The following is a 24193-nucleotide window of genomic DNA, read 5'->3' as shown; positions in this document are numbered from 1 at the left end:
TTCCTTTCCTTCAAATAAGCACAGAAAATACACATGGCTGAAACACATTATGGGGAATGAAGCCAATCTGGCAGCAGCACTTGTGCCTTCATGCCCTGTGATTTTGTAAGTTCTTTCCATGGTGGAATGGGAAAGGGGGAAATGCACATGCCAAGGTGAGAGCTGTGGTTTTTCCTCTGGGGACAGTTGAACAAAGAGGTTTTGAGGTTTGTGCTGGTGCCACCAAGTCAAGGACATTCCTCTGCCTGTGGGAGACAGCCATGGAAACTTTGGTAAGGATTGGTGCCTGCAGGCTCTTTATCCATAAACACCTTCCAGGTGGCTGCTTGTAACCTGTGGTTTGAAATGTGGGTAAAATCTGTGGGTGGAATGATTCCCCATGAACTGATTCCCTCCTGATGTGACTTTCACTGGGTCACTCTGCCCCCCTGTCCTGAGGGAGAGCTCAATGATGAGATCAGCAGCCCTGAGATAAGGCAGGAGGCAGCTGGGTGATGATGGAGCTGCCTGAGGAATCCTCAGGGTCCTGCTCAGCACAAGGCACAGCTGGATCCAAGGAGAGCCTCAGGCTCTCCCAGGTGTGTGGGAGAGACTTCACAGCCAGGGATTGCTCCCAGTGAACTGTCCCAGTGCTTCTGCTGAGGGTGTGCTGGAGGAACAAGCCACTTAACCCCTCTCAGTGCACAGGAGATGCTTCAGAGATGATAAAAAATTAAACTTTCCAAGGGATGGAATAGAAATAATGTGGGAATAAGCCTGGCTTGCTGCTTTGTTGTCACTCAGCAAAGAAAGCTCTGTGAACTGTAAATCCAGACTATGAAAAAGTTAACATACTAAAAACATGCTTTGGTTAGAATAAAAAAAATTTAGTGCCCACTGTATTCAATGCTGATTTCTCCCTTAATTTATACATTATATTAATCCTTTGCTAAGCTTGATCTTTAGATTGCTGAGGAACCAGCTGACTTAATAGTTTCCTTTTCCAGTTTGTCAACAAAACCATGCAGTTTTCATGTGAGAATTTGAAGACAGTTCCCCTGACAGGTGGTAAATATTGACAGATAATATTATTAAAGTCAACTCTCTCAGATTTGAGTGGCAGAAAATAACAACAATTCCTAATGAGGGAACTGAGGAGAGTTGTGTAGTGGTGCTTTGTGGGTTCTAGGAATCAGATTTCCCCATTGGAATGTGCTCTTAAAGCAGTTGTAGTGGAAATAACAAAACCTCTCCAAAACTCATCTCACTGCCAGATGTGCATCCCAGCAGTGTGGAAAATAGCAGGAAAGGGCAATCAGAATTTCTTTTATCCCAAAGCCAATTGTAATAGCTTCTAAATGCAGTCTGATTGCTAACTAAGGAAAGATATGAACAAACAAATATTGCAGGATTTGTTTGGTCTGTGTTATTTGGAAAATTGTTCCAACCCTTTTATTGGCAGTGAATCAGAGTCACTTGCAGAGCCATTGCTGATCTCACAGAACAGTTGGTACTACTTTTATGAGGTCATTTAAATGATGATTCCCATCCTTGTGCTGGAATCTGCAGCTGCTTTATCTGTGTGTCTTGTGTAAAGTCCATTTTCTTTCTCTTTTTTTTTTATACTTTCTCTAAATCATCAGAATTTCAACCAACAATGCCCAGATTTCATGAGAGTCCGGATCTGGCTCAGTTACAGCCCCTGAAAGTTTTTCACTTATGAGATAAATAAGGTGTTACAAGGTTAAGGGGTTTTGCCTGACATCCCCAGTCTGTTATTTCTATTATGTCCCAAAGGCTCCAGACTGTTTGGCAAGAAATTCAAAACAAAAAAACCCAACACAACAAAACCAAACCAAATAACTGCTGCTGAAGATAATGAAAAAAACACCTGAACCAAAAGGCCTGGGTAAGGCATAAAAAACCTACTCTGAGCAGAGACTGAGATGGAGAAAAACATCAGGCAAAGGTTACAATCCCTCTAAAATTTTTTAAAACCCAAGATATAATTATGCAATGAGCAGAAGGGCTTTCAGCAGAGAGAATTCATTTCTTGTAAGCAGATGGAAAAAGTGAATTTGGAAAACCCCTTCCAGTCTCCCAGCAGTGGTGAGCTGGAAATCTGTTTGGAAAGTAAAGGTGCAGACTCCTTGTGCCACCCATCCTCTCAAGAAAGAAAAATTCTGCTCTCCAGAGCCTGGGGTCTGACCCACAGCTGGATATTTGCACATTAAACTCTGTGCTGTGACCTCCAGAAAGGTTTGCTGGGTGAGGCATGGCAGGATCTGTCCTTGCAACCCGTCTGGAATAGCACAAAACAGAGGAGGAATATCAGAGGCAAGGACACGAACTGGGGGGGTTTTCCTGCCTGCAGCCAAGGGAGGCGAGCACCAATCCTGATGATTTTGGAAAGCAGGACACAGGAGGGAAATCCAGCCCGGCAGACAGGAGGTGAGTGCTGCTGTTTGCACGAAAAGATCAATGAATTTCTACAGCAAGTGAAGGGGGGAAAACTCAATTTAACGAAACGGCCTTAAGACAGTGCCCAGGGCGGTAAATGGGAAACAAAGCTGATCCCAGCGCGTTCCCGTGTGCGGAGCTGCAGTGCCCGAGCTCTCCTTGAGATGGTGCAGGAGCCTCGCCCTGCCTGCCCACAGCTCCGCCGGGGACCGGGGACAGCAAAGTGCCAATTGCAGCTCTTCAGTTTCCAGTTTATTTTATTTTCAATTGTTTGGAAGAAGTCTCTGAAAACTGGCAACTGCTTACAGCAAAGCTGCTGCTGCTCCAATAATCAGCTACTCTTACTTGTTGCCCCTATTCTGCTTTCCCACCTTTTTTTTTCCCCTAAATCTGCCACCTAACCTATGGCATTGACCTGTGATTATGAACTTTTATAAACAAGTCGTGGAGTGCAGGAATGAAGAAATCCTGGATGAAAAACACTGGAGAAAAAAAAAGTGTTAGAAGTGGAGTGAGGTATTTGAAGTAGTGGTAGGAAAAAAGGAAATTACTTGTTGAGCTTATTGAGGCAGCAGAATGCTTGTAAAGAATTTGTGCTTCAAGCTTTAAAATCAAACTAAACCTTATTTCTTTATTAAAATAATGCAGCTATTCAGGATTATTGAAAAGAAACTATTCTTTTCAAGAATTTAAGAGAATTGAAATTATTCTTTTCAAGCCCTTTTATTGTGATAATATCCCCGTCCTTCCTACCCCCCTGTAATCTACACAAATTTCTAATTCACTGACTCCCTCAAAACTTCGTTGTGTCCATCCTGTTAATTATATTTATAACTACACCCAGCAAAGCTGTCCCTTCCCAGGAAAGCTCCCCTTCCTTCTGCCTCTGCCTTCATTGGATCCTGCTTGCCAGAACAGATCAGAGCAGGCAAATGTAGCCACCCACCTCTAGGAGGAAAACTGAGCTGCAGCCCTGGTGAAACATAAAGTTTATTTGACTAAAGTGACGCAAAAATTCTTAAAGAGCTCTTTGGCAGCAGATTATCTGGCAATCAGACCATGTGAGGGGGACTGGTGTACAAAAAGCTGCCCAGGATGCTGAGGTGGCCACAGGCTGAGGTAAATGTGGCTGAAGGGGACTCGAGCTCGGATCTCCGCCAGGGCAGCGCTTGGGACCCACCCCGCACACAGGTACTGAATCATTTTGTCTTTACACAGCCACGGCTCAGGCACTTTTACACTTTTATGAAATTCAGGCAGGCACAGAGAGAGCTGCTCCTCAGAGCTGCCCCCCTGCAGCAGCCGCAGAGTTTCATTAACTTTCCCTCCTCGTTGCGTTTCAGTTATAAAATCTGAAATACGAGTGACAGGCTAAAATCTGTACTCTGGGTTTTGTTTGTTTTTAAATCAGCTTTGAGGGCTTTGACAATTTCTAAAACATTTTTCATCTAACAAAGCTTTGGGGGCAAACAGAGATACATTGATTTTAGTTTGAGTTTTCCTTGAGTTTTTAAAACTTTTAGTGCCTTTTATTTCTTTCCTGCTGTTCCATGCTCTGCTCTGTCGTGTTCAGGCACTTGTCCAGCAGTTATGAATGTTGGGAGTCAAATGCCTGTAGCAGAACATGTTCTGACAATCTAAACTTCAGAGTTTTGGCAGTCCACATAACTGCATTACAGATGTAAAGTTATTTAAAGCTTACAAAAAAGCATTAATCTATAAGGAAAAATGAAGGAAAACAGCAGAATCTGAAGGAAAAAGAAGAAAAAAATAGGCAATTTGGGCTGTTATTTATTCTGAAAGGGTGAAGTGAGCTTTATTAACTATATTGTTATATTTTAAAAGGTAAATGGTTCCAGCACAGTAAATTATTGAACTCAATGGGACAGATTTATTGCAAGTAATAAATCTGAAGTGTATGTCCTACATATATTTATAGTCAATCACGTTTACTGAAACCAACAGGCTTGCTGGGTTAGTTCATAAGAAATATGGAGTTTAATTAAGGAATGCAATGCAACTGAATATATAAATAGGCAAGGAAAACATGTTTTGATATGTTGAGAAAGCCTGGGGGAAAAGGGATTCAGGCATTTAATGGATTTGGATTCTTGAAAATGTTGTGGCATTTTTTAATGTGGGTTGTCAGACATTTACCAGGGAAGGGCTCAAACACTTGGGCTGCATCTTCTGGTGATTTTGATGGTGAATTAACCATAATTTTCTTGGAGAATACTGTTCAAACTTCTCATATAGCAAGTGGCTGTTGTGACCATTTTCTAATTGGACAGGGTGTGATGAATTTCAGATGGTTAAATTAAGAAAAACTGCCCCAAAACTAGAATTTAATAACAACACAAAATTATTTCCACACATGGAAACGTGCAGTGTTTAAGTTTGTTCCAGCTTTCCTCCATGGAAATATAAACTGCTGAGTTTTCATCAGTAACAGCCTAAAGAAATGTTAATTCTGTGTCTTGATCTCCTTCCTGATGCCCATGTTTAAACTCTTTTCCCAGCCTGTGTGTTTGCAGCTCTGTATTTTACAGAACTGACAGAACACAATGAGCCCTGCCTGTGGGGTAAATGTTCCATACAGAACTTGAGTGGAACTTGGAGCCTGAATTCAGGGCTGTAATTTGCAGATAGCCATTAACAAATCCCCTTCAGAGAAACATCATCTGTTACCAGGGGATGGTGCTCCATTTATTTAGTATTTAGCTTGCTGTGTTATGACCCTTCCTTCAAGTTTATATAAATAACTGGAGGAAGAATACAAAAGCAATATCATCCCCTCCAAGCTTATCTGTTTCCTTGCACTACACACAGACACTCTCAAGCCAAAAAAAAGCATTTCCCCTCCTCCCTGTTCTTTACATGACTGACACCAGCTTGGCAGCATTCCCACTACAGTGCAGGGCCTGTCTTCTCTACGCAATTGTAAAGGTAAAAATCTCTCTGTCCTGATGAGTTTTTAATTTCAGACTGAGACAGGGACAAGATTGGGGGAAATATAAACCTGCACTGGGAGTTTTACATCACAAAGTGCTGCTTTCAGAGGAATTATTTTCCCATCCCACCCATGTGCAGCCTTATCTGGGAATACAGGAGTTAACCTCTCCTTGTGCCTCTCTTTGGGAAGCAGCCTTTGAGGGCTTTCAGGGCCATTGTCCCACCAGCAGGGCTTGCTGAGCTCACTCTGCTTCAGCAGGAACTTGAGGGACCCTTGGAGCCCTGCAAATATCCACACAAAGGATATTTTGTCCATTTTGTCACCTGCGTGCTCAACGATTCCTCTTAAAACACTCCCAGGTGACAGTGCTGTGCCTAAGTACCCAACTTTTGTAACATTTAAAATCATTGGCACAATTCTCTTACAATTCACTGGACCATTAATTTCAGTGGGGTTTGATCACTCTTTATTTTGATTCTCTTAAACTAGAAAAGAATTTCTAAAAAATTCCCCTGAATAAATCAATTTTCAGCTGTGGAGGGATGGTCTAGATATCAGCTTAGATCTGCTTTACACCTAATGCCCCTATTCTGTGGCTCCCAAGCAGTTTTGACTATCAGGTTTTGAAATCTGAAATACAGACTGTCACACTTGCTAATGAGCTAACAGGAAGGGACATTCTGGGTACTCATTTTTTAAAGAAATCAGTAAAAGTGAGCACATTCAACATCAAAAGGCACCAAATTCTTTTTAGCATTACGAACCTAAATATGACTTGTGTATGACACACAGCAGGCAAAATCCACCATAATTGAGAGCAATGCAATTTAATTGGCTGAAATTTTAAATTTTTTAACAAATCCTCACAGTATGGGGACATCTATTCCGTGATACTTTAAGGGTTGCTCCTGACCTGTGCAAACTCAGAGGAAAATCCTGAAACCTCTCTGGCTCATTTGTGGCTCAGGGGTGAGAACAGGTCCAGGCAAACAGCACAGCCCTCTCCTGCCTGGGGTGAGTGATTCTATCTTGTCACACAAACTTCTTGCTTGATATTTGAGATAAAAGTAATGTCCTTGGACTCTTTCCATTTCTGCACAACTGCCTGGGTGAGCTGCATGGTGTCAGGTGAGTCAGGCAGCTGTAACTTCAACCATCTCAAATTCTCTGTGATAAATGTGAGATTTAGGTCAAGTTAACAGGAATCATCCCAGGGTTTCATTCTGTTTGCCAACACCCTGGGCTGACTCTTCCTGAGGTTCAAAGCTTCAATTCCCAGCGAGTGCCTGCATGTGAAGGGCTGGAGGATGGAGGAGCAGGGGAGGGAAGGTGGGACCTGAGTTTTCCTTCAGCCCAGCGAGTGCTGCTTCCCCACTGTGACGGAATCAGCACATGAAATAAGAACTTCATTGGTGTGAAGTGATATTTGTACAAATCTATACATTCTGCAGCTGTGAGGGCTAAAATGGGAGGCACAGGGGAGGGTGAAGGCTCTGCAGCCCCACTCAAACTCAGGAACTCCTGGTGACTCCGGATTTGCCTCCCTTGCTGATTCTGCTCTTTGCTGCTCCTCAGCCCCATCGCTTTGCTCTCCCAGACACATGAAAAGCCAATTCCTCCTTTAAAAAGTGCCGAGAGCAGGAAAATCCCGTTGTTGTGGTGCTGGGAAGAGTTGTTTACTCTGTGGCAGAGCATGAAAGGCGAGGGATTCCCGCACTGCCAGGAGAGGTCACTGCGAGCCTCCAGAAATAAACAGGAGATGCTCCAACACCTAAAACTTGAACCGGGCTCCAGGCCAGGGATGCTCCTCGAGGATTGCTCTGGTACAGGCTAAACAGCCGGATTTGTGCATCAAGGAATATGCAGGGATTTTAATTCCTGCAGTATTCAAGCTCATCTCCGTGAGGGAGATAAATAAATATAATTTAATTAATGTCTGGCTGATGTGAACTGCGTGGGTGGCTGCAGCAGCACGTGTGGGAACACATGTCTTCAGTTATCACCCAAATGTTTTCAGCAAAGCTGGGACAGCTGTGCAGGACTGCGGGGTCACTCCTCTTGAGTCACTCTTTGCTCAGGGAGGTGACACTGCCAGGGCTGGCACCTTCCACGTGCTCCTGGAGGGAACAGCCCCAGCTCAGGGCACCGGGGCTCCCAGAGGAGCAAAGTCACCAAGTCTGCCAAGCACAGATCAAAGGGAAACGAAAGCACACGGCTCTGTCGTCTTCCCTCTTTTATCTCTTTTTCTCCTGCTGCTACTTAGGCCTGATAAGAAGCCAAGGTGCAGTTATGTAACAGCAACCTTTGTGACAGCTCGGATTGAAAACAGGTAATAAACTTATTTCTAAAATCACTGCTGCCATCATTCATTCACCTGAATTGGGGATCTGTGCAGAGAAGTGATGGAGGCAGAGGTGGGCAAAATTGGGGTCATTTCCCCCTGGATATCTTCCCTGTGTACGAGCATATTTCCCACTCCAATTTCCTCTGCAGCTCTTTACACTCTTTGTAGTGCTCACAGCGCCTTCAATCTTTTTTTTCTTGATTTGTAGCAAAGCAAAGAACAATGTACAGTCTCCCACAATTTTTTATGGTGTAATGAAATAATCTGAAACTGTTCTGCTTGTATGTGCCAACTATGCCCCCGTGAATTCCACTGTGCAGCCGTGGACTCCATCACTGCAGAGATTTCCCGGGACAGCTGACAAGCTGGAACTCCTTTTTCAGAAAGAAATAATTCTGATTTCAGCTGGAGCCCCTGAACATTCACAAGTAATTTTGCATATTTGAGGCTCAAACTACTGAAAATTCAACCAAAGTATTTCAAACAATGTGATTTTTTTTTTCCATGTGGTGTGCAGAAGAACAGGAGAAGGAGAATTTAGGTCTGAATGGACAACAATCCTGGTTGTCACAAATCTTGGATATCAACAATAACTCCTTGACCTCCCCTTAGTAAAGAAAGCACTAAAAATGTGCAGAAATAAAGAGTTTTACAAACACAGTGAGAGTTTAGCCTCAGATATGGAAAAATCAGTTCCATGAGATAATGCAGTTAAATCAACATCCTTTACTGTGTTCCCATTTATGAGTGAGAGGTGTAAAGTCCAGAAGGGCTCAGGTTACTTTTCCACATTCCCACCTGGTATTTACCATGCTCTGTACAAGGGGAGGATTGGCTGTGGCCTTCCCTTGGATTTCTCTGTGGCCACCAGGGCTGTTTCCATCTCCAGAACCTCTTTTGGGACATTTGGAAGGTTTTGGACTCCAAAGGCATTCAGGTTTTATAGTCCTGCAGGTAAAAGAGAACCTCCTGTTCTTTGCCCTGGTGTTTTTCTCTGGAACTTGAAGATGTTTCAATCTTTGTGGATAATTAATTAACAGCAGCAAAGCACTTGCTCTTGTAAGAATTCACATTAATGATGCACTGCTTGCTGTATGACAAAAAAGAGAGTATTTGAGTAGAGATAGAATGTAAACCTGAAGAACTAAATATTTCTGAAAGTTATTAGCAATATTTTCAAGTGAATTTTATCTCAAAACCATCCTCCTGTTTGCTCTGCAGCTCAATAACTTTCCTTCTCTTTCTGCTTGCACTGAGAAATGTTTAGAAAAGGTTTAGCAAACTGTCTTTGCAAAAGATGGAAAGCTGGGGAAAGCCTGAGTTTTCATAGCTCTGATAATCAGCAAATTCTAGAAATAAGCAAGTGATATCCCTTCTCTGCTTTAGTTTTTTCCTGCAGTTAAAGTAAAATAAGTAAAATAATGCTTATTTTCCTGCTAGAATGTGACAATGACATTTACTACCATGATAAAATGTTTTGAAAGGGAAAAATTAGATGTAACAATTTAATCTTGGCATGGTGTAGCTTGTGTGACTCTTTGCTAGCAATAAAGCAGGGTTACTGCCCTGGGGAATTTACAGCCCAGGGGATCAGCTCCTGTTCCAAGGTTTTCTTGGGTAAAGGCAGCTGGGTGTTTACCTGAACAAATCAGCAGAAAACAAAACATGACCTGCTCCCAGAATCACAACTCCTTCTCTGTTATCTTTGTTCTGCAGGAAAAGTTAATTGTGTTATACTTTATTTCAGGATGGTTTATTTCCCTTGGATTCTGTTTTTAGCACACCAGAAGAGGGCAGAGCAGCCAGGGATCCTCCCAGGGCAGGAGCACTGGAGCTGTGCCCACCACCCTTCCCAGGGCTGGGACCACAGTGTCAGCAGATCCAAACTGTGTGAAAGATGATTTCATTTGCCCAGGGAGTCAGATAAAATCGGGGACAAGTTTTGTCCTTTAGACTCACATGTCAGTTCCTAATGAGAAGAATCAAATTGAAGTTTATGACTTCTTCTTTTTCTTATCAGTGTTGACTGAGCCTCAAAAGTTAGTTGATGCAAAACCACTGAGATTTAAAGACTTTTCTAAAGTTTCATTTAAGCCTTTCACATCTGCTGCTAAACAAAGCAGACACTGGGATTTCTCAAGAAAGGTGGTTGTGAAATGTAATTTTTATATCCTTAGTTATCTCATATTTGTTTAATGAATTCTTTTCCCTTCATACCGGGTGAATCTAGAAATTGCCACAAGATGAGTGGATGAGTTGCAGGATGAACTTGGGAAAATGTCAATAAAAGTCCCACTAAGCTCTGCCCTCAGTTTGCAAACTGGGAGTCCAGCAGTGCTCAGAGGAGAATGTGATGCCAGAAGACAGCAGGACTGTGACTGGGTGTGAGGAGTCCAGGAATGCACAAAGTCCAGCAGATCCTCCTGAGAGGGTGTGATCCAGGTACACCAGGTTCTGCTGTCAAAGAGGATGATTTCTTCCTGCCCTTCTCTGAGCAAAATCCCAGATTATCTATTCTGTGATCCACACTGCATGCTGTGATGGTTAATTACCTCTGTATTTTAATCACAGAATCTGCTGGCTGTAACTTGAAAATTACCAGCACCAGTAAAGCTTGTAATGGATTTTCAACTCTTTCTCATTTATTAGATGGTGCTTGTGCCTTCAATCTGATGGATTTAAGTATGGAAGAGGAATTCTAAAAGTGCTGGGAATAAAGGAAGATAAACCCCAAAGGGACCCTGAGGTGCTGCCTGTCCGCAAGTGACCAGAACAAATCTCAGCAAAGATGGAAAAAAAGACCACAAGCAATGAGACAGAGCCCCTGACTTCCAAGAAAGACACCTCAGACTGTAGCAAAGGAGAAGACTGCAAAGAGAACGGACTTGTGGTCAGGAACCCCAAATCTGCCCTGCGGCTGGTGGAGGATGGCAGCAAAGGCCACCCGAGCCAGGGGGACAGAGGGGAGGCAGCCCAGATCTCCAATGGCTATTCAGGGGTTCAGAGCTCGGCTCCCTGCAGTGGAGAGGGGGAGGATGCCCAGGGCACGGCCCCAGCAGCCACCACCACCACCACCACCACGTCCACCACCTGCGGGGCCGAGGCTCAGCAGCAGCTGATGGAGCTGGAGGACAGGGAGACCTGGAGTAAAAAAATTGACTTTCTCCTCTCTGTCATTGGATACGCAGTGGATCTGGGAAATGTGTGGAGATTTCCTTATATCTGCTACCAGAATGGAGGAGGTCAGTGCCCACTTATTGTTCCTTAATGCTGAATTTTTTGGTTTATAAATGGATGATTTAGTGGCTTTTAAAAGATCTTGTGTAACAAATGATCAAGGAGAAATTATTCACTGAAAAACCTAAATATTGGGATAGGATAATCACAGAAAAGCTGTTTAGCACAGTACAACTAGAAGCTGAGAACCAGGTAGGTGCAGACCCACACTCCAACACCTCAATCCCTTTCCCAAGGAGCATTTTAAAATCTGATAAACCAACATGTCTAAACCAACTCATGAGGAAGGCTGGGTCTTTGACTCACTGACATAAGAGACAAAATACAAATCTAAAATCTAATCAAGGAGATCTTAGAAAGGACTTTCGTCTCTCTGATGTAACAAAGGCATTTTATTGGAGAAATTAATAATTTTATCTGTAGCCCACCTCACAGGTGTGCGAGTCAGTGGAGTCTTAGTGAATCCTGGGTTGCAGAAATGTGAGAAGTTTGGGCTGGGTGTTGCTTCTTGTTCACACTGCTGAGGAGTTACTCTCATGGGAAACCCCACAGTAATTCAGAGGTGTGCTGGCTAGGGAAGGGACATGCATTTTCCCTGTGAGATAAAAGGAACTCCTGTTTATGGAGTGCTGGTAATGCTGTAAGAGAAGTCTGTGAAGAGTTACAATCATCTGCTTTCTCTCTTGCAGGAGCATTCCTCATTCCTTACACAATCATGGCCCTCTTTGGAGGGATTCCTCTCTTCTATATGGAATTAGCACTAGGACAGTACCACAGGAATGGCTGTATTTCCATTTGGAGAAAAATATGTCCTATATTCAAAGGTAACAAAGGGAAATGGAACTTTCTGAATAACTGGAAAATCTTCCTATAAAGGTGGCACTTCGGGGGAAAAAAAGAAAATCTCATAAAGCCAAGTAAGACTTGTTCTAAACAAGATTTTGGCTTTATAAAGAAAGCTTTCCTAAAACTCCAGGTACACCTGCACATGTGTGTGTACTCTTGTATACACATACACTTTGCAACTCAAATTGATTAGAGAGAGGCTGACCAAGCCTAAAATGATAAAGAATAAAAAGAACTGCTCTATATCCTCACTTAGTCTGGTTCCCAGTGCTGAAGCTCTAATCCTGTCTTTATATATTTACTGAGACTGCAAGATGCCTATTTCTAAATTGTATAAACTTAGGAACACATAGAAAATATCCCTTAAAAGAATGTTCTGTCTTGATTAAGGATACTTTGCTGGAATCAGAGTATTTCTGAAGTCACAAGAAATGCCAATGCTGTAAACACTTGGGAGGGTGTGTGTTCCTCCTGCAGAGCTGCCTTAGACATATGGTTGTTGATGTGATAACCAATTATTTTCTCTTTTTTTGTGCCTAAAACTTACACTGACTGAATGCAATTCTTTCCTGCCTCTCCAGGAATTGGCTTTGCCATCTGTATCATAGATCTTTACGTAGCCTCCTACTACAACACCATCATGGCTTGGGCTTTTTACTACCTCATCTCCTCCTTCACGGCGGAGCTGCCCTGGACCAGCTGCACAAACCCCTGGAACACAGGAAACTGCACCAACTACTTCAGCAAGGACAATGTCAGCTGGTCCCAGCACTCCATCTCTCCTGCAGAAGAATTTTATACGTAAGTGCATGTAAGTGAGGATGGTGGTGGTAGCCAGACTGCTGGAACACCAGCAAGGTTTTCCTCAGGGCAGCAGGGCTGATTGTTGATGGCATCCTCTTCAAATCACTGGATTTTTGGAGGGGGTCTAAGCTTAGGGTGCATGTGGTGCACTCGGTGTTTTAAGAGTTTCCCAGTTGCTGTCTGCTGTCACTTATCATCACTGCTGTGCTGTTAATACCAAACTTTTAAGTAAAATAAAATGAATCCAAAATGTCATGACTTTGAAGGCTGCTTAACAAGACCTCAAGATTCCTTGTAATGCTCAGATCACGATATGGGACTGTTAAATGCACATTTAATGTAAGGATTTGTTTAAAAAGTATCTCTGCTGTGTTTCTCTTTCCTCTTGCAGCCGCCAGGTTCTGCAGGTGCACAGGTCCAATGGGCTGGACGACCTGGGGGGCATTAGCTGGCAGCTGACCCTCTGCCTGCTGCTCATCTTCACCATTGTGTACTTCAGCATCTGGAAAGGGGTCAAAACATCTGGCAAGGTGAATGCAAAAGCACAACACATCAGCTTGTCTTGAGGCAGTTCCACCTGAGCCAATTAACTGCCAGGGGATCAGTTCAGGTTGTTTTCATGACAGGGATTATGGGCTGAGGTATTTGGGGAGCACTTGCTGTACAGTGACTGCTACTCTAAGCAACAAAATAAAATAAGTGACACCACTGTTCTCTGAGCAGGACCAACCCTGCCAGGGAGAGGGTTCAGATGTGCAAACTGCCTCTTTACAGACCTGCAGAGAAGCTCATGTGAAGATGCTACAAATGCTAAGACATATTATATGATTAACTAACTTTTATTATCCCTGCTACCTTTCTCCTCATGGCAAACGCTCTCACCACGTTCCCCCACAGGTGGTTTGGGTGACTGCCACGTTCCCTTACATCATCCTCTTCATCCTGCTCGTGAGAGGTGCAACTTTGCCTGGGGCTTGGAGAGGTGTCCTCTACTACCTGAAACCTGACTGGCAGAAACTCCTGGCCACTGAGGTAAAGAACTTTATAAAAGGGAGATTTGCTTTCAGCCTGCCTGTGTGTGTATCACCATAGATGCATAGAGCATGACTGAAATATCTTAGCCTGAGCCCATGCTCTTTCCATAATCATAAAGAATTTTAAAGATTAGAGTCTACCCTCAGTTTAGCTTGAACTACAGGCAGAGCTCCCATACAGTGGCTGAACAGAATGAGTGATCTGATTAGAAGAAAGCAAGTGACCAAACACTTTTTCACCAGGAAAATGGTGACCAGGCTGGCACTGAGTGAGAAGATGTGAGTGCTCCTACACTGCAACAAATCCTTCCCCTGTGAGTCACACTGAGAAAAGTGAATTTATTAAACCCTAACAAGTGGTAGAGCTGCAGATTTTGGCTTAAGGGGATGAGTACAGCCCTACAGTGTCCACAGCTGCCCCTATTTAAATAGTGCAGGTTACTGGAGCAGAAACTTCTGTCTCCATCCTGTAACAAGCTTTGGCAGATGAGCCCACAGACACCAACTAAACTCTGGCCCAGTAACTCATGTAAGTGCCTGTGGAGGAGGAATAAATCAGTCAGGCCTGCATGCACCACCAAAATTTGACAGGAAAGCAGGAATGAGGACAAACTGAGCTAACCAACAAAGCCCAGGCTCTCCAGTGTCTGATCCAGCCTTGAACTCTGTGGATGACAAGCAATCCATCAGGCTCAAGGCTGTGCTCACTCCACTGCCTGTGAAAGCGTCTGGTGAGGAGAGTGATGGAAAAACCCCCAATGCAATAAATACTACAAACACAAAGATTAAAAATTTCCAATGTTTGCAAGTCTGCTGCTGCCCAGCTGATATGGAGAGTTTTGAATGAAGAGGAAATGAAAAGACACCAGCCTGTGATAAAGCAGCATCTCCAATAAGGAACCACATCTTCTGAAAAAGCAATAAAGGGCATTGATATTGTATTGGATGTATCTGGAGTGAGGACAGCAGATTGCAATCTGTGTGCTGGGTGATGACAGAGCTCTGTCTGGGTGATACAGGATGGCCTCACACGATGGGAGAGAATATTAGAAATGAGTTGTAATGAACTCCATGTTTCAATCAAAAGAGAATAAATGAATGAGGACTTTCACCTTCAGAAAGAGAGCTGATATTGTACTTTAGAACATTACTCATTAGGGCTGTGGCCACTTTTCAAGTACAACAAGCTTTTCATAACAAGATCATCACACTTGCATCTGTCACAGCTACAACAAAGCTGAATTGAGCCCCAAGAACCAGAACTGCATCCACACAGCCAAATGGATTTCCATAAATCCAGGAAAAGTCTACATAGCCTGGAGGACACATTGCCAAGCACAGAGCTATTCCATAACACACAGAGTTTGGAGGAAGATTTGGAAGACTTCAAAATCATGGGTATAAAGTTCTCCATACACTGCAAAACTTGTGTTAAATTGATTACAGGCAATTGACTGAATTAATCTAAGATGCTGTCAGCAGTGCAACAGCCACAACAGCTCTACAAACAAACATTCATATTTCAACAGCTCTCTCAACAGAGTGTCTGTTAGACCAGGACTAGGACATAGGCAGACAAGTGAAATGCCCTTTTGTAGACCTAAGTGATATTCTGAAAATGCCAAACTCATTCAATCTGTTTCATGGCTTTTTTCTTCTTGGCCTTCAATATTTTTCAGGTTTGGGTGGATGCAGCAGCTCAGATTTTTTTCTCCCTGGGACCAGGTTTTGGGGTCCTGTTGGCTTATTCCAGCTACAACAAATTCCACAACAACTGCTACCAGTGAGTCTACCTTATTCTATAAGTAAAATTGAGTTTAAAAATATAACTGTGGGTATTTATGAAAAAGAAACAGGGTGTTGGTGAAAGGCACTAAATTGTCAGACCTGTGTACATAGAAATCAGAAGTAACAGAGAACCTGCAATCTCAAGCATTTCTCCTCTGTTGCCCACTTAAAGTAAGATGATTTTTACTAATTTTACAGCAAGAGGTCTAAAATGTAGAAACCTGACACAACAAAATGGACTAAACCCCTGCCAAACCATCACATTGTAGTTACTTAATCTCAGTAGTCAGTTAAAAAATAACTTCATTGTCTCAAGCAGACAGGCAATTTATGTTTTTTCCTTGTTACCTGAAAAAAATCTATTTCTATATTCTAAAATAAAATTCTCATTTTTTTAATATTCATGTAGTAATTCCTATTCTTTTAAAACAGCAGGATGCAGCCACCATTCAATCCAGTGGCAGACTGATGTTACTGCACCTGTGTGGATTTGAGAAGAAAAAGTAGTCATGGGTTGTTGGGGTTTTTTCCTCTGTCTTTCAAATCTGCTGCTCATTTTTTCCTTGTATTCCCCTAGTTTTTCTAGGAGTGTGTCTAGATTGTAAACCAAGAGGTTGTAAACCCTTTCTAGCAGGTGCAGATGAGTCAGGTCCCTGATGAGAGTTAGGTCTTCTGTTGCAGAGATGCTCTGGTCACCAGCACCGTGAACTGCCTGACCAGCTTTGTGTCTGGGTTTGTCATCTTCACCGTGCTGGGCTACATGGCTGAGATGAGGAATGAAGATGTCTCAGAGGTTGCCAAAGACACTGGTAGGTAAACATTTCATACACATCTCAAACTGCTTCTAAGATAGAATATATTTGTATATGTACTTCTAGATCGGGAGCAGCCCAAGAGATGAGAAATATTTAATATATTATTCAGGATGCTGACTTTATTGGGCACTGTTACAGCTAAAAAAAAATAGCCTATAAATATCACATATAAAAGGCAGATTTCAGATTTGCAGTTTCACAGGCATGGCAAAGCAGCCTGGGGGTAGAAGTTCTCCCCTGGGAGACACCATGTCCTGACAGTGATCCCATCTCTGCTCCAGGACCCAGCCTGCTCTTCATCACCTACGCAGAGGCCATTGCAAACATGCCAGCTTCCACCTTCTTTGCCATCATCTTCTTCCTCATGCTTCTCACTCTGGGCCTGGACAGCACGGTGAGTGGCCAGCAGGGTCACAGCCTGGCCCCCTGAGGCACCACAGAAACAGAATTACAAACACTGCACTGCCACTGAGGGGTTTGCAGTGCCAGGTGCCTTCTGTAAGACAGCAACTGTTACTCCAATTTTTATGTGAATAGGTTTGAATATAATCAATTATTTGTCACTGTCATGCTGTGACAATTAAGACTCTGAAATACAAGCAAATTGATTTATACATTCCTAATTGAATGCAGCCATCCAGTCTCCTTTCTTGCTTGTAAACTTACAAAGCAATTAGGAAAATCTGGAATTTTTTCACATAATTTGGATTTAAAAGGTGGGAACTGGAGATACGCTAAAAAATTGTCACGTGAGTCTGGTTTTACAGGTGGAGAATCAGCTTCTTCCAGCAGGGCTGAACTCAGCTGATTTCAGTCTTGGTGCTACTGAGCCACCTCTCATTTCTCCACATCCTGGTGCCTTTGGATGACAGTGCATCCCCACAGACACCTGAACACTAAATCCCCACCCTAAAGAGTTTTAAAAAGTTAGGAGGAAAGACTTGTCTAAAACCCCACCCCAACTCTAGAGCAGAATAAAGCACCAATGTTTCAATGTTCCTTTAAGCACTCAAGCATACTTTAAAACAGGTAACACTGCCCTCTATTTCCCAGTGACTTTTCCATGCTTTTCAGTTTGCAGGACTAGAGGGAGTGATTACTGGAGTCCTGGATGAATTCCCCCACGTCTGGGGCAAACGCAGGGAATTGTTTGTCCTTGGTCTGACCATCCTTTGCTTTTTGGGGTCGCTGGCAACCCTGACATTTGTGAGTATTTCACTTCAGCCTCCCTCACTGGCAGCTTCCTGCCAATGACACCTTGGAGAGGGCAGTAATTTTTTGAAGAGAGTTTCAAGAAATCAGATTGAACCTCCAGGCTGTTTTCTCTATGCATTAGAAATTCATTACTTGGAATAAATGTGAAATTAGATTTCACTAGGAAATATGTTGCAAAATGATCATACTGCAATTCATTATGTGCTATAGATCATAAATGGTGCTGCTCATCAGTCAGCAGACAACCAGCCACATTTTTATGTGGTTTATTTCTTATTCCCAAAAGCTCTGTGTTTAAAAATGACATGAATAGTTATTATAATCTTCACAATGTGTCAAATGTATTTTGAATTTAAAAAAAGATCTAGTAATGAATTTCCTGGATCTTCCTCATTGTTTCAAGGCAGAAATCACCATTAGTCACATCAAATTGTTCCCATGGGGCTTGTGGATTTCATTCCCACAACAAGCAATTTTTGAATAATGAGTGTAATGATCACAAGGGAAATAGAAAGAAATACTTGGCTTTCCTGTCATGTTTCACTCCACTTGCTCATTTATGTGTAACTTCCTTCTTATATGAAGTGTTTGCTGTACAAGGATGCAGAGTTCCTCTGCAAGAGGTCTCCTCCTTCGTGGTTCTGATCCCAAACAGAAAGAAAGCAAAGCAACACTTTATTTATTTGCTGTTCAGTAGCCATGACCCCTGGTGGAGAGGAGGGCATGCACAAAGCCATGCTGTAAAATCCCCTTTTTTCACTAAAACCCAGCCAGAAGTGCCATTAGATTTTAGCTTCTCTTCATGGCAGCCCCCGGGTGAGGGGTGGCCACAGAGGGTGAGCAGCTCACCAGGGTTTCCCTGGCAGGAACAGCCACCAAGTGACAGATCTGGGTGAATTCCCCACTTGTGAACATTCAGCTCCAGCAGCAGCAGGGCAGCATCCTGGGCACACTGACAGCTTGGTCTCTTTTCCAGGGAGGAGCATATGTGGTGAAGCTGTTTGAGGAATATGCCACGGGTCCAGCTGTCCTGACCGTCGTGTTCCTGGAGGCAGTGGCTGTGTCCTGGTTCTATGGTACCTCCAAACACCCCACCCCAAACTCCTGAGCTCCTGCAGCTCAGCATGGCCTCAGCTTCTGCAGACAACATCACCCAATCCCCAGAAAAAAGTTTGCAAAAGCTTTTCACAGCCTCACTGATAACTAAGGCAGTGAGAATTAGTGTTAATTGCTCTCTGATAGCTAAAAGTAACAGGAGGTGTAATTCAGCATAATTAAAGATTTAGTAAAATTAAGAGTTATAGGAACAAAATAGTCTTCTGGGATAGATTCTGAATTTACTTGCTGGGCATAAGAAAGTGTTGAGTATCCACTTAAGAAAATCTTAGATCTGCTGTCATCCCTCTCCTCCCACTTGTGTCCACAGGCATCACCCAGTTTTGCCACGATGTGAAAGAAATGCTGGGCTCTGCCCCAGGCTGGTACTGGCGAGTTTGCTGGGTTGCAATTAGTCCACTTTTCCTTCTGGTGAGTTTTCTTTAGAGCTTTTTCTTTCCAGCACCAAGAAAATCACCACTGAACAATGCAGCTCATTCTAAAAGCTTAATTCCAGAATTCTCTCCTGAAGTTCTTTAGTAACAATTTTTGTTAAACAAAAAAGGCTCAATTAGTAAAACACCCAATACCATGCTGCAAGGTCTTTGTACCAAATCACAGTTTTAAGAATTTTTATAGTAGAATTAGCTGAATAAGTCTGGATTCTGAATAACTCCCCCGCTGCCCTCTGCTAAACAAATTTACTTTGTTTTGCTGCCTTATGTTTACCTCAGCAAAATGTAGCAATAAAAGCTGATGAAACATACTGTCAGAGGAGGAAAACCAAGATAAGTAAATACACTGTCTCAGCAACTGCTGATGGACAACTTTAGAATATTCCACTTTAAATTTCCAGCAGTTAATTGGAACCATTATAAATCTATAGTTCAGAATTGGAAATACTGTCCCAGTGTTTGGCTTGGCAGTGTTATTAATAACATTTGAACATAAAGTGTTCATTTCCTGATTCAAAATTAGTCCATGCTATCTTTTATTCTGACTGACCTTAGTGGGAGCACAGCAGGTCAAGATGGAGTTTATGAAGCACAGAATGTAGATTTAACACCTACAGAGTGAATTCAAAACACTTATAATGATCAAGGCATAATTAACAGACCTTGATTTTATTACCCCTAGAAAGAGAAATCTACAAATTTAAATGTCACCACAGTAATTTTTAAATTTCTGTCCTCTTTGTAATCCTAAACCAGCAAAATTGAGAGGCACAGAGCTCTGGGGATGTGGTTACCAGGCAGAGCTATTTGTATTTCCTGTGGAAACCCACCTAAAATAAGGAAAGCTCAGGATACAGGATGTCATTTCTGTATGGAAGTTTTGCTGGTAAATCCTGAGCTTCTGATGATACTCTGGAAAAAAAATAGTCAGAGACCCTTCCTGGGACAGTCACAAATATTATTCCTGTAGTATTCAACTAAAAGTGTTTGTTGTTTCCTAAGGAATTTTTCAGTCCTGAATGATATGCTCAGGAAGATGATCCAACAGCAGTAACTGAGCTGACTTTTTTCCTTTTCCTGTTCTGACAGAGAGCAGTGTAGAGTGGAGAGCATCTGTTTTGGGAAGGATCCTCTTGGTGTTTGTTTCATGATTTGTTGTTGATTTGTTTTAAATCTACACTCATGTAATTTAGGATTCTTTTTCAGTGTCAACAGAGTTCCCCGAAGTGCGTGCCATGAAAATCCACATATTCACACTTTGCCCTTTTTCTCTTTCAGTTTGTCACTTGCAGCTTTCTGTCCAGCCCTCCTGAGCTGAGGCTCTTTGATTATGATTATCCCTACTGGACCACAGTTGTGGGGTACTGCATAGGAACCTCCTCCATCATCTTCATTCCCATCTACATGATCTATCGCTTGGTCATCACCCCAGGGACACTCAAGGAGGTATCCCTGATGCTCTCTTGCTTCTGTTTCACTGTTAGGAAGGAGGTGATCCCTAAAAAAATATCATGACTGGCTGTTCTGTTCCCAGATTCTCACAAATCTCCCCAGTTCTTGCTGAGGCTGCTGACAATTCTTATAAAATATTACATCAAGTAGTTTTTTAAGCTCTGATGAACTGGAGAGTCTTCCTAAAATTCACCCCAGACACTCAAAATCCCCCAGTCAAGCAAATGAGGCAGTGAAAGGCTGGTTTCCTGGGGTGTATCTGTAAGAAAAGCTTGTTTTTCTTTCACACATTTAGTAAGATTTCTCTGCCATAAATCTGTAATGACAATACTGGGATTTCTTCTAAGTTTAAATAAATACCAGTTCATAAGAAAATATTTAGTAGGCTCAGGGTACCCAAGTAAACTGCAAAGTCCTAAAGCATTAATATGATCTGTCAAGCTTTGATTCCAATTATGTTACAAATAATTTTAAAAATCCTGCTGTGTACTTCTATAGCACTTTCCATCTCCATAGTGCTAACAGAGGCTTGCAACACTCCTAAGTAGCTCAAGAGGTGTAACTTAAAGTCATACTTTATTATTAATATCTTCCTAAATGGCTGACATGATTTGCACTGCCTCTAAAATCAATCCATTTCTGATTTCTTTCCAACAGCGTATTCTGAAAAGCATCACTCCAGAAACAGCCACAGAAATTCCCTTTGGAGACATCCGCATGAACGCAGTATAAGCTGCCCTGGTTCTGGGGGAGGAAGAGGAGCACAAAATGTCACTTTTCCCCCCTCTTCCCCCAAAGAACCTCCTTTCCAGCTGAGACAACAAACAGAGTTTTCCAGGGAGGCTGCACCACAGGCACCAGTGGGAAAGGTGATGCCTCCAGCACATTGATCCAAGCAATTCAAGGACATGCACTGAACTGAGCACTCACTGAGGAGCACGAGGGAACATCCCTGCTCCGGGAGCGGCACCGAGCGCCTGCAGCAGCCCCTCCAGGACGAGCAAGGCACGGCAGGAGTAGGTGTAGACCCCCAGTGTGTGGCAGTGCTCCTGTAGCTCCTCCCTCCGTGTGATCGTTCGTACCGGGCAGTGTCGTATTCGCTTCTAAGGTTCTCTACTTGCTTCAACTGCGTGGGAAAATGCACAAATATTTCTGATAGCCATACATTACTCGAGTAACGCAGGGGTTTATACACTAGGAAAACAAAATTAGGAAGTTCCCTAGGTTTGTGGTGGCGTAGACAGAGGGAGAGGAAAAATGCTGAGCAGCACAGCTCTGCACACATCAGCACACACAGCTGGTAGCACCGGCCTCACGTTGACTTCCTCTGGTTTGTAGGTGGTAACAATTTCTATTGTTTCTTGCATAAAAAAATTTAAAAAATAATTTTTTGTGATGTTCGAGGCTTCACTTTCCTTTAGACCCAATCAAGCCACAAAAACTCATCATGAGTTACTTGACAAGCCACTTAAGCTGCCAGCACTTACTGTACTGTTTCCATAACCAATCATTGTCCTGGCAGAGCTACAGAAACTAAAGACCAACAATGAATCTTTTTGAGTTCTGATGCCAAAAAGTACAATCTTAAAGATCTCTTTCTCTGTTTCACTTCAATTTTTTTAACAGTTAATTTCACACCTAAAATTTGCTGGAGCCAGCCTGTGGGGTTTTCCTCCTCTTTCCTAGTACAGAAGTTAAATTTAGAATAATCCTTTTGGCTGGTTGACAAAAGTACATTTACAACAATCCAAACCTACTCTGAAGGGTTAGTAGCTCATATTCTGATGTGACTGCATTGGGTTTTAAAGCTGAAGAAGAAAGAAGAGAGGAATTTTTTTTCTTAGCAAGAAGCTGAGTAGAGTTCAGCAGGATTGATTCTCATCAGAATATTTATATTAAATTTCAAGGCACTGACACACAAATTACCCCCATGTCCATCCAAAGCTCTTGACATGGCATGCACAGAGGTGCTCCCCAAATGCAGCTGCCCTGGCCCCTGCAGGACACGAGTTGTGCTGCAGTGGGAGTGCAGGCAAACCCAGGAAAGCATCCTTTCTGTACAAACCTGCACTGTATTTTTACTCTGGCACACAGACTATGACAAAAGTAAAATAAAATAGAGGATAAAAGTCTCTTTTGTATCCCTTTGCTAAAGTTGCCAAGGTTCCCTGTGCAGCCAGAGCAGGGGCATCAAGGAACCTGTGGGAGCTGGCCTGGGTATGAAGCACTTGCCAGGTGAGAGGCAAGCAGGGATGCTGTGTTTGTGTTCTGAAAACATTTCCACCACCTCTGCCAAAGTTTCCCCCCTCTGTGTACCTGGAGAAAGGTCTCTTCACTTCCTCTTCCACTCTGGATAATGACTTTGAGCTCATCTAAGTCTCAATCCTAACTTCCAATGAAGAAATAACTGAAGAGGGACAAGGACTGTTCTTCCAGAACTAGACTTCTGAACTACTTTTAAAAAGGGAATATGTTCTTTAATTGCCACTAGAAAAACACAATAAATCTGTCTTACTGGACAGTTACTCATGTGAAAGTTTTGTAGCTTCTGCCTCAAGTGCATTTGAAACCCACTTCCAAGAGTTAAATTTTCTGAGCTCATTAACTGAAAAAACACACATAAAATGTCAGTGTAAGACGAATGAGGTATTTGCACACATCCAACAGCAAAGTGTGGAAAATAAAGGACAAAACCCTACCCCGTTTCTTTCCTCTTCAGACAGGGTTCAGCTAACAAAAAAATTTGTAACTTTAAGACACAGGACAGACACTGGCTTGCTGGGAGGTTTCAGAGAGATTTCCCAAGAAATATCACATTTTCCAGTGAATTAAGTCAGCCAGGAAGCCCTGATAGTAACACAAGCCCTGCAACAGCTGAAATGTGAGACCAATGTGCTCTGAGTCCCGAGATACTGAGAGAGGATGAAAACTCTTAGAACTATTTGAAGATACAAAAAGCAATGTAGATTAAAAAGGCTTTTCCCTTCCTGAATAATACAAAGATAAAATACATCCATGTTTTCATGCTATAAATGCTGAACTTGAAAGGCAGTTTAGTCCTCATTACTTTTTTGTTACATGCTGTACTGGTTCAAATACCTTATTATGGTAAGTTCATTTTTTAGTATTTCTATTTAGCTGAGTGGTTGAAATATTGAGAAATTGATTCATTTATACAATTCTTTTTTTTTTTTAACATACCCATCTGATAACATGTAAAGCAAACAATATTTATCAGGTAGCTCAGCAAGCAGCCATACCTTAAACACTGGTTTTGTACAAAAACTACTTCTATTGATACCAAATGAACTGCACTGCAGTTACAAAGTGTTTTGAGGCAAAAAAATTCCTTCTCTTCAGCTCACCTTCCATCTACCATGAGTATATCCTACCCTCTGTTCTGAATAGTGAAAAGGGAGTCATGAAAATGGTAAATTAGGACCATCTTTGTCTTTTAAAGAGAATTCAACTGGAGTTTTAGCTGTACAGAACTAAGCATTCCCTCCAACTTGTACATGATGCACCTGTATTAATTTATGCAGCTGTTTAGTTACAAGTGTTGCAAGCTGATTGTAAGTCATCAGTATGTGCCTTGTACTGTAAACTGTTACTGTAATAAATTTAATATTCATAAACCATCTGCAGATGTCTCTTGTGCCTCTCTCTTCTGGGAAGAGCAAAGATAAAAATCTCAATTCTAAGTAACAGCAGAATAT

At 42.4% G+C, this 24193-nt stretch overlaps 1 protein-coding gene across 5 annotated transcripts; it reads left to right on the top strand.

Annotated features, from left to right (window-relative positions):
* The first annotated feature begins 1964 nt into the window (after nt 1-1964).
* Nucleotides 1965-24115, top strand: SLC6A4 (solute carrier family 6 member 4). Of its 5 annotated transcripts, none has more exons than XM_063174217.1 (15): nt 1965-2430; nt 3480-3630; nt 10386-10978; nt 11663-11797; nt 12401-12620; nt 13015-13153; nt 13521-13655; nt 15337-15440; nt 16127-16254; nt 16542-16654; nt 17335-17466; nt 18452-18551; nt 18902-19002; nt 20304-20471; nt 21135-24115. In XM_063174217.1, the coding sequence occupies exons 3-15, from the start codon at nt 10525-10527 to the stop codon at nt 21207-21209; spliced, it is 2004 nt and encodes a 667-aa protein (XP_063030287.1). In that variant the 5' UTR covers nt 1965-2430; nt 3480-3630; nt 10386-10524; the 3' UTR covers nt 21210-24115. The 5 variants fall into 5 exon arrangements, with proteins under 5 accessions (XP_063030287.1, XP_063030288.1, XP_063030290.1 ...); XM_063174218.1 differs by lacking the exon at nt 1965-2430 and adding an exon at nt 7656-7721 and having other exon boundaries at nt 3299-3630; XM_063174220.1 differs by lacking the exon at nt 1965-2430 and having other exon boundaries at nt 3299-3630; nt 20304-20386.
* The last annotated feature ends 78 nt before the right edge of the window (nt 24116-24193 follow it).

The sequence above is a fragment of the Melospiza melodia genome, chromosome 21, assembly GCF_035770615.1.
Source record: "Melospiza melodia melodia isolate bMelMel2 chromosome 21, bMelMel2.pri, whole genome shotgun sequence".
NCBI lineage: Eukaryota > Metazoa > Chordata > Aves > Passeriformes > Passerellidae > Melospiza > Melospiza melodia.
This window is presented reverse-complemented; position numbering and strand designations above follow the sequence as displayed.

Coding starts and splice junctions, on each gene's coding strand:
- SLC6A4 (XM_063174217.1), top strand. CDS start 10,525: ATGGAAAAAAAGACCACAAGCAATGAGACAGAGCCCCTGACTTCCAAG. Junction 10,979..11,662: donor CTGCTACCAGAATGGAGGAG/GTCAGTGCCCAC, acceptor TCTCTCTTGCAG/GAGCATTCCTCATTCCTTAC. Junction 13,656..15,336: donor AGAAACTCCTGGCCACTGAG/GTAAAGAACTTT, acceptor AATATTTTTCAG/GTTTGGGTGGATGCAGCAGC.